Source organism: Notothenia rossii (genome assembly GCF_949606895.1).
Source record: "Notothenia rossii genome assembly, chromosome: 9".
Taxonomy (NCBI): Eukaryota; Metazoa; Chordata; class Actinopteri; order Perciformes; family Nototheniidae; genus Notothenia; species Notothenia rossii.
In genome coordinates, this window is record NC_136907.1 from 73,095,660 (window position 1) to 73,107,837 (window position 12,178).

Sequence of the window (12,178 nt, forward strand, 5' to 3'; positions counted from 1 at the left end):
ACTAATGTGAGTAATAAACAGTGCAAACTACACTTTTTATTGTTTTTATGTAATGTATTGACACAATTGTAATGTTCCATCTGTTGCTTCATCTGATGCAACATACACCAACTGAAATGTAAAGTGTCTTGTTAATCATCCTGTAATTGACTTTCACATTAAAATCTGCTTTCTTGACAAACGTTTGAATAAAAAAAAAGGTCTTTATCAAAAGATCCCAAAACAGAGTTAAGAGACGAACTTTGAAAAAGAGAAGTTAATATTGTCACATCATGCAAAGGTTATGTGGTTTTTACAGGAAGGAGACTTGGTGATGTGTTGTTAGAGCTAAACAGGACTCACACTGTAACCTGTGACATTGAGTATTCAGGCAGGGCAACCGGACAGAGACTGTCATGTTCATCTTCGTGATTCTGGGGCTGCTGGTCTGCACTGAGGCACAAGGTAGGATAAAAACACGTCTAATTCAATGTTTTAACATGATCTAATTACAGTCAGTGTGTCCTGCTTAAAATAGTAAACATTTTGACTCTTTAAGAGTTTAAAATCGTGGCATCACTGAGGTCCAAGAGGAGTTTCGTTAAGTAAGCTGATGTGGAGTATAACAACTGAAACCTTCCTTTCATCAGAATGTCAGAAAGAAAGTACAGAATTGGAGTAACATTCAGAATTGAAATCTATATATTGTGATATTTACTGTATGATGTGTCTTCTGTTTTACAGGGATCAGTGCTGGGACTCCTGTGTTTGTGATGAAGGGAGAGGATTTGCTTCTGAATGTCACCAAAGCTGTTGTTCTTGAGGAATTCGATTTTATTTCCTGGAACTTTAATAAAAGTAACATATTGAGATTCACACATTGTGTGTACAGACCCGGGGGGGCCTCATGCAGTACCTTTGCGTGGGGCCACAAGTTGGACGTGGGTCCACATTTCCGATATTACGTCATATCGGACGCAAATCTGGATCAGCTCCTTTGTAGCCCCGTTTTTAGAGATGTTGGTACGGAGGAAGAGAGAGAGGGTTTGTTTTCTGACCCTTTGTTCCCTGACACACCGGGGACACATATTTATGTATACAAGACGTAAAAAAGTGCATTTTGCATGATAGGAGACCTTTAAAGTTAGATATAATCTAACATTCGTATACATTTACAAAACATCATTGCTTTCCCATATTTCTAAATAGACTAATAGGATCAGGTGCATACAACAGACAGAAATTAAAGATATACAAAAAAAGACAAAAACCTAAGATGTAAAAAAATAAAATATTTTTTTGTCACAGTATTGTCTGAGGAGTCAATAAATAATGTCCTTTGAGTCAAGATGGCCGCCCATAGCCATAGAGATTCAGAATGCATACACGGCAAGAAAAGCTGATGAGTCATTTCAACCGATCATTAACCAATCACAACTGTGCATTGAAGGTGGAGTTAGAGCACTTCTGGGTGCAGACACAGGACGTGGTTTAGGATGTTCCCACTAAAAGAGGGTAACGTGAAAATAAAGTCCATGGCTCAGTTGCCATACATCGTAATCCCAACAAGTGCAGTATGTGGAATACGACTCCTGATCATTTTTCAAGGACCTGGTGAGGTCTTTTTCACCTGAGCGTACACACTCTCTAGCTGAGCTGTGTTTCTAGGCTCAGTGGGTGCTCGAGGTGAAGTTTTAGGACCAACCAAAGCGTAGGTGGAGGACAGAGGCAGAGTTGAATCTTCATCATCTGTTGGATCCTGAGTCCGGGCTCGAGCTACGAACTGGAACATAACAAAACATTGATTTACCAAAGGTTGTTTGTATAATATTGTATTTGTATATGTCATATATTCCTCAAATACAATACAATTCCATATTATTGACTGTAAAAGTGATAATGGTGTTTATATTTTCAGTTAAAAGGCATGACATTTTAGATGTTATTAATCAAAAGCAGAGTAAGGCCAAATAAGCACACAAAAAAGCATCTGCACTGCTAACACATACAGTACTTTGCATTTAGAGAAAGACACGGGAATTACAGGTCTCTTCTTTTCTTAATTTGTTCTGAGACGAAATATTAAGATTTCTGGTTCTCTTAAAACAGTTATCTGTACGTTACTGTGTTTAACTCTTCACACAGCTATCACACGGTTTTCAATCAAATGTTTCTCAAGTGCAGCTTTCCCGTGAGAGGCTTCTGTTCTCAGTATGTGTTGTGTAAAAAAATGCAGAAGTACACACCCTTGGCTCAGGAAGTCACAGAGCTTTGGTTAACGGGTGTGTGACGAAAATAGAAAAGCACAGTTCTGATCATGTTTGTGATATGCATGAAAAAAACCTTTGGTAAATGTCACTGTGTCTGCATTATGTATTGTTTACGACACCAGCATGTTATTTAGAGTTTTAAAAACATGAAGAAGGAGCATCGTTCCATCAGTGCATTAACTTATGGGAAAACTGTATTAAAAGAAAAAGAAAGAAAGTAACACACACAAGCAAACAACAAATACACATCACTAAGAAACACAGTGCAGTTTTGATACAAATATGACCAGACAGAGACCTCAGCAGGTTTAGAGAGAAGCATCGCGGTGCATCAGTTTAGTCTGACCCAAAGCTTTAAAAGAGCAAGCAGCACAACCAGAAATGTGAGCAGCAGGACCTGGAACTGCAGACAGACTGTGGTGTAGAAAGGAGTCATGGATAATAAACAGGAAATAGTAAATACTTATATGCAGATACTCTGTGTGCATAGTGATTAGTGATTAGTGTGCATAGTGATTAGTGTGCATAGTCACAGTGCATAGTGATTAGTGATTAGTGTGCATAGTGATTAGTGTGCATAGTGATTAGTGTGCATAGTGATTAGTGATTAGTGTGCATAGTAGACAATATAACTGTCTGAGGCTCCAGTTATGAATTTAGCTTGTTCCTCATATTCAGTCCAAGACTGTTTACTTGTTCAAAATCAAAAATTCATTCACATTTTTGAGTGAAAAGTAAAAGAAACCTTGTCTCTTACCTGAGCAGCATCATAAACTGTATTTTCGATAATCTCTCTTTTGTCTGCAGGTCAGTCAAAAGAGATATATGTGGATTTGCATTAATTTACATTTCATTTTGAGAGCTTCACCTTTAATGATTATTACCTTCATAACATTCACATTACTGAGCTGCATCTGCATTGAGTCCAGACATTGTGTATAAATTATTTTTTTCAAGAGAATATTATAAAGAGCATGTTGCTGTATGAGAGGTTTCAGATATGTTTTATGTGATTGCTCAATAGACAATGAGGATGTGTAGGTGGCATATGATGAACTTGAATAAAACACTTAATTCCCACAAACAGTAAAACTAAAATAAAAATGTTTTTGATCAAATGCACACTTAGACTTACTTGTTCTTCTCCTTCGAAGATACCAAAGTACACCAATGATGACGAGAATGAGAATTATGAAGAATACTCCCAAAATGATGGGAACAGGGTCTGATGGGGGAGGAACTGTAAATAAAAACATAAGCCACATTATAATGCTTGGTTAAATTCATAAACTTAGTCAAGTGTGTCACTGCATCACATCCTGCCAGACTGTTACATTGAATTCCACAAGAATGTTTTAGTAGCAGACCTGATCTGTTGTTAGAAATAATTTCATTAGTTTGCTTTAACCCTAATAAGTTAAACCAAACATTCCTTCAGTTCAATGTGAAACTACCAACCTTCCAAAGGTCACTGAATAAGAAAACACCACCTGGCTCTTGTTTAATCAAAGCAACGCTGGTAGATAATGATAGCTTGTTTTGATTAATTAAATGTAATTACTTGAGCAGAAACTTCCCCAGTTTCACCGACTAATTCACACTTTAGTTTCATAAACTACAAAATACTTAATTAAAACACTTCATTCTAGTTGAAAGATAAGGCTCATCATTTTATATTTTTTATACAGGTTTAACTGAAACCATTAAGAAAAACAAGCTTTTAATTTGGTTTTATGCACTCTTCTAGTTTTCTTGTCCTGTCTGAAAAACACTGCTCACAGCAGCGGACACTAAAAGAGGTCAGAAGACGAGGACAAAAACAGTTAGCAACATTTGCACTGAAAATGTTTTTTGGTTCAATGAGGTACAAATAAACTCTTCCTTAAATGTTTTTAGAGTCTGGAAAAACAGAGTAATACATGGATTTTACAATATTTGTAACAAACCCAATGTACAGCATTTTTCACACTGCGGAATAAAATGTATCTTATTTAAAGACATATAAAAGTTTTTGATAAAAAAAGAAGAAGCTTTTAAGGTCAGATGTTCTGACTCCAAACTGTGTATTATTATCAGGAAGTAGTTTCTCTTTCAGTCTTACCATCAGGTTTGGCGCAGACATCTTTGATTGTTTTGGTGTTGTTGGTCCAGCTGACATGGTTGCTATGGTTACATATGATCGAGGCACTTGATTGGTGGACCTGGAGAAAAGTATCAGGGATGCCCTCTGACCGCTCTCCTCCCTCCTGACTGCAGGTTTGGTTGTCACATGTGAAAGTGCTGTTGATGTGAGAGTCCTGTGAGCTGCAGGTCACAGTGAAGCTACAGGAGGAAGAGCTTTCAGAGACAGAGCTCACTGTGAGGAGAGGGAGAGACGCTCGATCTGAGGAGGGAAGAAGCAGGTGAAGAGTTTTAGAAACAAGACCACAGAAACTCTATCAGTGTTTGAGAGGTTAACAAACCTACCTTGAACTTTAATCTTGTATTTAGCTGCTTCTGTTTCGTCTCCTGAATGATTTACCACTACAGCAGTATAAACTCCACTGTCTGCCTCTTGGAGATTCTTCAATTTCACAGAGAAATTGTTCACAGTAAACTCAACCCTTCCAGCATAATCAGAAAATACATTTGGGTTGTTGCCAGAGTTAAATGTTAATACTTTTTTTTTTTCATTAAATTTCCATGAAAAACTAAAAACATCCTGAGCATTAGTGACATTCAGAAGCAAATCCTCTCCCTTCAGCACAAACACAGTCCCAGCACTGGTCCCTGTAGAACAGTAGACACATCATACAGTAAATATCACATACAGTATATTGTTATTTGGGTTGCTATATGTAATTATAAAATACCTTCATCTTATGAATAAACAAAGGTTGGAACATACAATATCATTTATCAGGTGAAACTTAGCCAACCTAAATCTCGTTTTTAGTATTTATGTTTCTTTTTTCATATCACAAATTATTTCCATTCAGTCTCGTATGAAAAACAGGGGACTTTCTTGCACATTGCATTTTTTTCTCCTCTTTTCCCATACTATTGTTTCCCAGATTTGACAGAGGCGAAGCATTTACTCCTTTTCTACATTTGGTTATAATCTGCTTCAAACCGCTTCCCGGGTTTTTCATCTACTCTGAAGGTTAGAAGTTGCCAGTTCATTGAGTCCTAATTTGAAACCTTAAATGTTGAGAACACCAAAGTGTTATGTTAAAAATATATAGTTTGGGTACACAGCACAGAGAGACTGCCAGATACTAACTTGCATATGTTGGTCAATTTGCACAATCAGCATAATTATTATTAGCATGAATTACTATTATAGCCTATGTGGAGAAGAATAAAAAAAAATGGCTTGGTCGATTTTGACAATTTTGGAGTTGTTTTGGGGGTAATTATAAGGAATATGCCAATATTTGTACTCTGAATTTTGATTCATTTCAGGTCGATTTCAAAGATTTAGGGGACTCATTTGGATTGGACAGATTATCTATTCATTTGAAAAAGAATTGTCCTAAGTAAAAATAATAATTTCCCTCTCATGCTCTCGATATCCAATGATCGCAACTCATGGTAGTCAAAATCAGCCACCAAAGAGTACATATATTTCCACTTGCTGGTTGAAGCTGCCACTTTTGATCCTGAAACTGTCTGAAATAGATTCAGCGTCCTCAATAACTGCCAAACCACTCCAAGATTTTTCAAATGGGCCAAGAGTTTTTTTAGCTTTTGTTTACATAGTACGTTTATTTTAATTAATGCAACTTATTCTAATTGTGCAAATGGCCAAAAATATGCAACTTTTTATCTGGCAGTTTCTCTGTGCTGCGGACTACACATTTATATCATAAAACTTTTATGGACTCAACATTTCGAGTTCACTATGCTAACAACTACACTATGAAATATACAAATATCTAAACTGTTACTTGAAAGGACTGAAAAGTGCGTACCGCCACATAAAAGTGTTTAAAATAAAATGTTAATCTTCATATGGATCAACATATTCATAAAAGTATAGAAACTATTTAATAATCCTGATGACTGAGATTTTAGTTCAAGTTTCTGCTGTATTTCACATTCACTTACACTGAAGATACATTTCCGTTACATCACCAGGACTTTGTGCCTGGGTGTGGTTTCAACAGACATAACTGTATCAAAATATCTACTTACAATTTTACATTTAATTAGAATGACTACTTTATTAAATGACAATAAACAGACAACTAATGATTGTATACATTTCTAAATACTACCTCATTGAAATATCTGTTTAAAAAAAAAACCTTACCTTTCTAATTTTATATTGTTTAAGTAGTGCTACAGTACAACAACTTTGACTGTTAAAACAAAACAAGTTGATGTTCTTACCTTGTGATTCACATAAATAAAGCTCATAAATGACAAAGAGAAGCGTAACAAACGACTTCATTCTGCAAAATGTGTTGTATGAGGAAGTGTCCCAGCGTTTTGTAAGTTTCCTTTCAGAAAAGTGTGCATATTCCCATTGAATCAGATGCGTCTCATTTAATCTCCTCCTCTTTCCTTTAATCCATTGTTCCACCCTGTACACAACACGACACTAAATATGGCCTTTAAAAACACATAACCAGCTTTATCAAAGCACTTTTTTTAGAGAGGTGTATCTCTTTTTCTCTCTTAAACACTATTTCCATTCCAGGGCTCGATGTTAATTCAATAAAATGTAACATTTACATTCAATTTCCAACACAGTCATAATATTCACCCTCGTTAATGGCACACATTCCCATCAGAATAAAATCATTGTCAGTCACATACAATAGAACTTTCACATTCTCCGCACTCACCTCTGAAAAATCAAAAAGGGCTACGAGAGATTGTTCCCTATTAGTTTGATAAAGTTAGTAAATCGTAAATCGCACGGAAAGGCAAGCTTCCTCGATGCTGTCAACAGTCACATTTGCAACCTGCTATAAACTGTCTACACCCAAGTATGTGCAGCAGCTGTTGAAACTGCCACTGGGTGAAAGGGGGCGTGGCCTGGGGAAAGAAGGAAGAGGGATCTGTTTGGAGAGAGAGGAGGAGGAAGGAAGCTGAACAAACATTGAAGCAGGATGAGTCTGAGGACCATAAGGGATGGATCAGTAAACCAGGCCAGAGCCAGAGCATTTCTCCCTCCTTGACTTCTTTTTGTAAAGCACTTCTTTACTTGGATATATGTTTGCCTTTTTGAATGACATTGGATTTTCATTGTACTGTATAACGCGCATTAAAGAGGCCCTATTATGCTTTAGATGGTTTTCCCTTTTCATTTGTTGAATAGGTTTGTGTGCATGTAAATGCTCTGCAAATAATCCCTCCAGAGAGAGTTTCTATCACACACTCGCTTTTTATTTGCCCCTCTCTTCCCCATGCAGGCTTCAGCCTGAGACCTGAAAAATAGGCCCAGTGCTAAACAGGTCCAAGGTTTTATTTGTCATATGAACATAGCTATAGTGTAGTTACGACGATGCAAATCTTAGGTCACAGGCTCCTCCAACAGTGCAACACAATAAAACAGATAAACAGAAAAATATAGTGCAAGTAAATATTTAAAAGTAAATACAAAAAGAAAAATAGTTTAAAATAGTGAAATAGTGCAATAAGAGTCTATATGCAAGTTATTCGAATATGATATATTAGATAAATAATTTCTGCCAGGCACTGCCTCATACAGTTAAAAAATGTACATAAGTTGCACTAATACACTATACTCTAAAGTAAAACGTCATAGATTCTTTCCCAAAGTTTCACCATTCTGTGAGAAGTGTGAACAATCAGAGGCAGACTTACTTCACGTGCTATGCAATAAATTAAAAAACGTTTGGGTCGCAATATTCTCATTCTTCTCAAAGGCATTTAAAGTCCAACTACAACCAGATCCAGTGTTGGTGATACTGGGCACATCTGAACAATCTAACACACTTCAAATGCACAACTTCATCTCCTGTCCTCTCCTGTGGGCAAAGAAACGTATTCTCCTGATATGGAAATCAAAAGCTGTGCCCAGTGTTAAAGCTTGGATAACAACATGGACTGATACTCTGCATTTGGAAAGAATTTGATATATCTTAAAAGATAGACAGGGGGAATTTGAAAGGATGTGGGATCCAATGGTTTCATTTATAAGGGGGACCGTCGGCTGAGATGCATTGCACAAATAATCGTTTTTTAATGGCTTGGGTGGCACTGCTCGGGGAGCAAAGGTTGGGGGGGTAGTCTGGGCTCGTTTGCACCCTTTAAGTTGATTTATTTATTTGTATTATTTATACTATTTTGTATGTTGTTTCCCACTATGATCATGTATGTCATTAAGTATGGTATTCCTGTCATGTTTTTTCTTTCTTATTTCTTGTTGGCTGTTGTGTTTGTCTTCTATGTGGAAAAAGAGAAGCATGATTTCCACCCCAAAGAAGTATTTACTATTGCTTACACTTGTATGCTTCTTCTCAATACAGATATTTGAAACAATAGTGAAATTATCACGGGACAAATTGACAGCGGTTCCACTTCCTCAAATGTTCATTCAGCAGAATGAGTCTGTGGCTTGCCTTCTGTGTTATAGTTTCTTTCAATTGCTAAAAAACTTTTTTTACAACAGGGCTCATCTGGTCAAAACACTTAACACAATTCACAAAACCAGACACCCAAAGCGCAAAACACCTCATATATCTTGCAAAATTAAGCACTGCACCCAAAAACTACATAAACACTTACCAAAACCAAACTTTTGCACCAAATGGCATACACTTCACTTATAGTACAAACCACTTTGTCCAACCAACACACTGTGGTGCTTTATCTAAAGCACACTCATCTTTTATGGTGATCTGTATGTAGAGAATTCTGCATAAAAAGATTGTTCAATTCTACAAAAATGCGTGCAGAAACAGAACTGTAGCTATGTGTTGTGCATGAATGTAGCACATTACATTACATGTCACTTGTTAGACGCTTTTATCCAAAGCAACTTATATACTCAATACTGTGGACAATCCCCACAGGAGCAATTTGGGGTGAAGTGTCTCAGGGACACAACGACATGCTGACTGCAGTGGGGTTTGAACCTGTGCCCCGCTGATCCCAATACCAATGCACTAGTCCACTGCGCCACACGCCTCCCTGCACATTTAGTTTTGGAGAAAAGTCAAACAGTATATTTGCGTTTATGCACATATTTTTGTAGACTTATGTAAACAATCTTGTTATGCAGAATTCTCTACATACAGATCACCATAAAAGATGAGTGTGCTTTAGATGAAGCACCACATGTGTTGGTTGGACAAAGTGTCTTGTACTATAAGACCAGCGACACAAAAACAATCAAAGATGTCTGCCACCTGCATGATGGTAAGACTGAAAGACAAAACTATTTCCTGATAATAAGAAACAGTTTGGAATTTAAGTTCAACGAAACTTCTTTGTGAATAAATGTGCAATTTGGCTCTTATCATTATTAAGTGCATAACTTTTAAAACAACATTCGAACATGAATATTTGAATAAGCAAAAACCAGAGCTAACAATACATCACCATAAAACCACCACATACAGTCTGTAAAACTCAAATGCACTTTGCCGTGCATGTATTTGACAATTTAGGACTCAAACTGTTATCCAAATAAAGTAGTAATCCCTGATTTGCTGCTTCCACTCAGTTGTGCGTCTCAGTCTGGATCTCTGTGTCGGTTTTGATATGAAACTCTCTGTTTGTTGTGTTTCAGATCCAGAGGGGTTATCTGTGTGCCTGGTGAAGACGTGTGTGTTCTCTGTGGGTCTGATCATCATGGTGTCTGCTGTCATCACGGTTCATCTCATGGAGAAGCTCAACAAGAACAAATAAACTCATAGTTCTGGTTCCAAACCAGGGGTAGGGGGACCCCTAGTGGTAGTTGGGCGGTTTCAGGAGAAAGACTGGGGGTTGCAGATTATTTCCTCACAAAAAACATTTTCAAATCATTTCCATAATCCTGGTGTCCCGCCTCCAGACTTGTTGCAGTTTATGAAAGACAGGCGAGCTCAAATGTCTCTTTAAGAGCTCTAGTCTTAACAAAAGATGTTGAAACTGCCAGACGTGAGTCTTCATTTTATTACGTTCACTCACAATATGTGTAAATATCAAGTTTAAATGCATTTATATTAAGGGTGAGTTATAGAGTTACAAATAGTTAATACAAGAAATGTGAATCATCACAGCTGAGTGACGGGGTACCTACTAAATATAATAATAGTACTTGCAGCCTTGAGGCCGCACACATTTGTTGTTGCATTTCTACATTTCTTGTTGTGCCCCAAATTGTGGATCCATGAAATATCATCAAATCAGCAGCAGAAATGTTGTACCCGTAAGGGCTTGTGCATGCACAATAGAAATAAAACAGGGACTCACTAGTCAGAAAATGTTGATGGAAAACATGGATATAAATATGTACACTTACAGTGTACAGCAGGGGTGCCCACACTTTTTTGGCTGGTGAGCTACTTTTGAAATGACCAGCTAACCGAGGTCTACCAACCAAAAATAAAATCCCAAATTGCAAGGGTTGCTGAATAACACGTTTTATTTTTACATGGGATAACTACAATAGGGCTGCAACAAACGACTAATTTGATTATCGATTAATCTATAGATTAATGAAACGATTAATCGACTATTCGGACTACTACTGTGTGCCTTGCACAATTTCTCAAACGCTCTTATTTAGCCATCAACTTTTAGATTTAGTTTGAGGTTGTTTTAGGCATGTGGAAACTAACAATGAAGACAATAAAGATGAATACTTGATTCAAAAATACATATATTATTAAATTAACTGAACAAATTGTGAACAAAATTAACGTTGCTTTTTATTTGAATTAAATAAATAATATTTCACATCAAAAGAAACAACAATGTTTTAACAAATCGTATTAAATAATCTGATGACAGAACTGGAAACAGAATAGCTGAAACTTTAACAAAATAAATAACTCTGTTACCTCTAATCATTAACCCATGTTTGTATAATGTAGTTAACTCCGTGTGTTGCTGCTAGCATACATAACACCTGACGTGGAAACGTTACTCGTGGATGGGGCTACAGAGCTACGAGAAAGACAGTCGAACCCGGTGCATTCCTCCGTCTGAATGTGGTGCACTTTTGCTAAATGTTTAGACAAATTGCTCGTGTTACCGCCCTTACATGCTAAACACTTTTGGTGACGAGCATTGTCCACATCGAGACGGGTAACATGTAACCACACCTTGGAGCGCTTCTCTCCACAATCTCCTCCGTGTGTTGCTGCATGTAGCAGATGCGTGTGTGTAAACTGCCCCGCCCCATTGCAAACAGACGGGGGAGAGAGAGATCTCTTCTGGATTGGAAAGATAGAAAATACACCGACCATAGACGCATTTGTTTGTCTTTTTGCATCTTAGAAACGAGTTGGCGACACTAAGACTAAGAGATAATGTTTGTGTAGCAATAATACATGACCTTTCTCTTTCTCAACTCGCTACTCGGAGGGAAGTCGCTGTCATATGCCTTGTGAACACTCCGATAATGCCTCTCCACGTTACCTTTCTTTGGCAGAGCGACGCTTGCTTTACAAATAAGGCAAATAACCTTTGAATGTGACATCACAAAAAAAGATTCTCCCTCCCATTCTGTGTGGAAGTGGTATGTCTTTAGCTTTTTGCTCGTTCCCGCACTCATTTTGTTGTTTGTCTCTCCCGGTACTTGACTGATTTTGTATCGCTTTGCATTCTGGGTTAACAGACTGGAAAGCAATAGGTCGCTTTTTCTGTCAATCAAGTAAACTCCTGAATTAAGTGGCAGGGAGGCCAAGGGAGGAGGAATCAAAAGCTGTTTTGTCTATTTTAACGGAGCTGGATTTTTTTTTTTTATGAATGACTCGCGATCTACC

The 12,178-nt window shown here is 37.3% G+C and overlaps 2 protein-coding genes across 2 annotated transcripts in view; one reads left to right on the plus strand and one right to left on the minus strand.

Moving 5' to 3' along the window:
- Positions 1 to 74: 74 nt before the first annotated feature.
- LOC307018380 (SLAM family member 5-like) lies at positions 75 to 6,351 on the minus strand (the record flags this gene model as incomplete). The annotated part of the gene is made up of 6 exons (XM_079648610.1): positions 75 to 1,762; positions 3,007 to 3,050; positions 3,385 to 3,489; positions 4,351 to 4,632; positions 4,716 to 5,018; positions 6,339 to 6,351. The coding sequence occupies 6 exons, from the start codon at positions 6,349 to 6,351 to the stop codon at positions 1,583 to 1,585; spliced, it is 927 nt and encodes a 308-aa protein (XP_079504736.1). The 3' UTR covers positions 75 to 1,582.
- LOC307020219 (zinc finger E-box-binding homeobox protein zag-1-like) overlaps positions 76 to 12,178 on the plus strand; it is a 36,147-nt gene continuing 24,044 nt past the window's right edge. Inside the window, exon 1 of the mRNA XM_079651458.1 lies at positions 76 to 444. Within this exon, the coding sequence (XP_079507584.1) occupies positions 396 to 444 (49 nt within the window). The 5' untranslated portion in view covers positions 76 to 395. The remainder of the gene's footprint in view (positions 445 to 12,178) is intronic.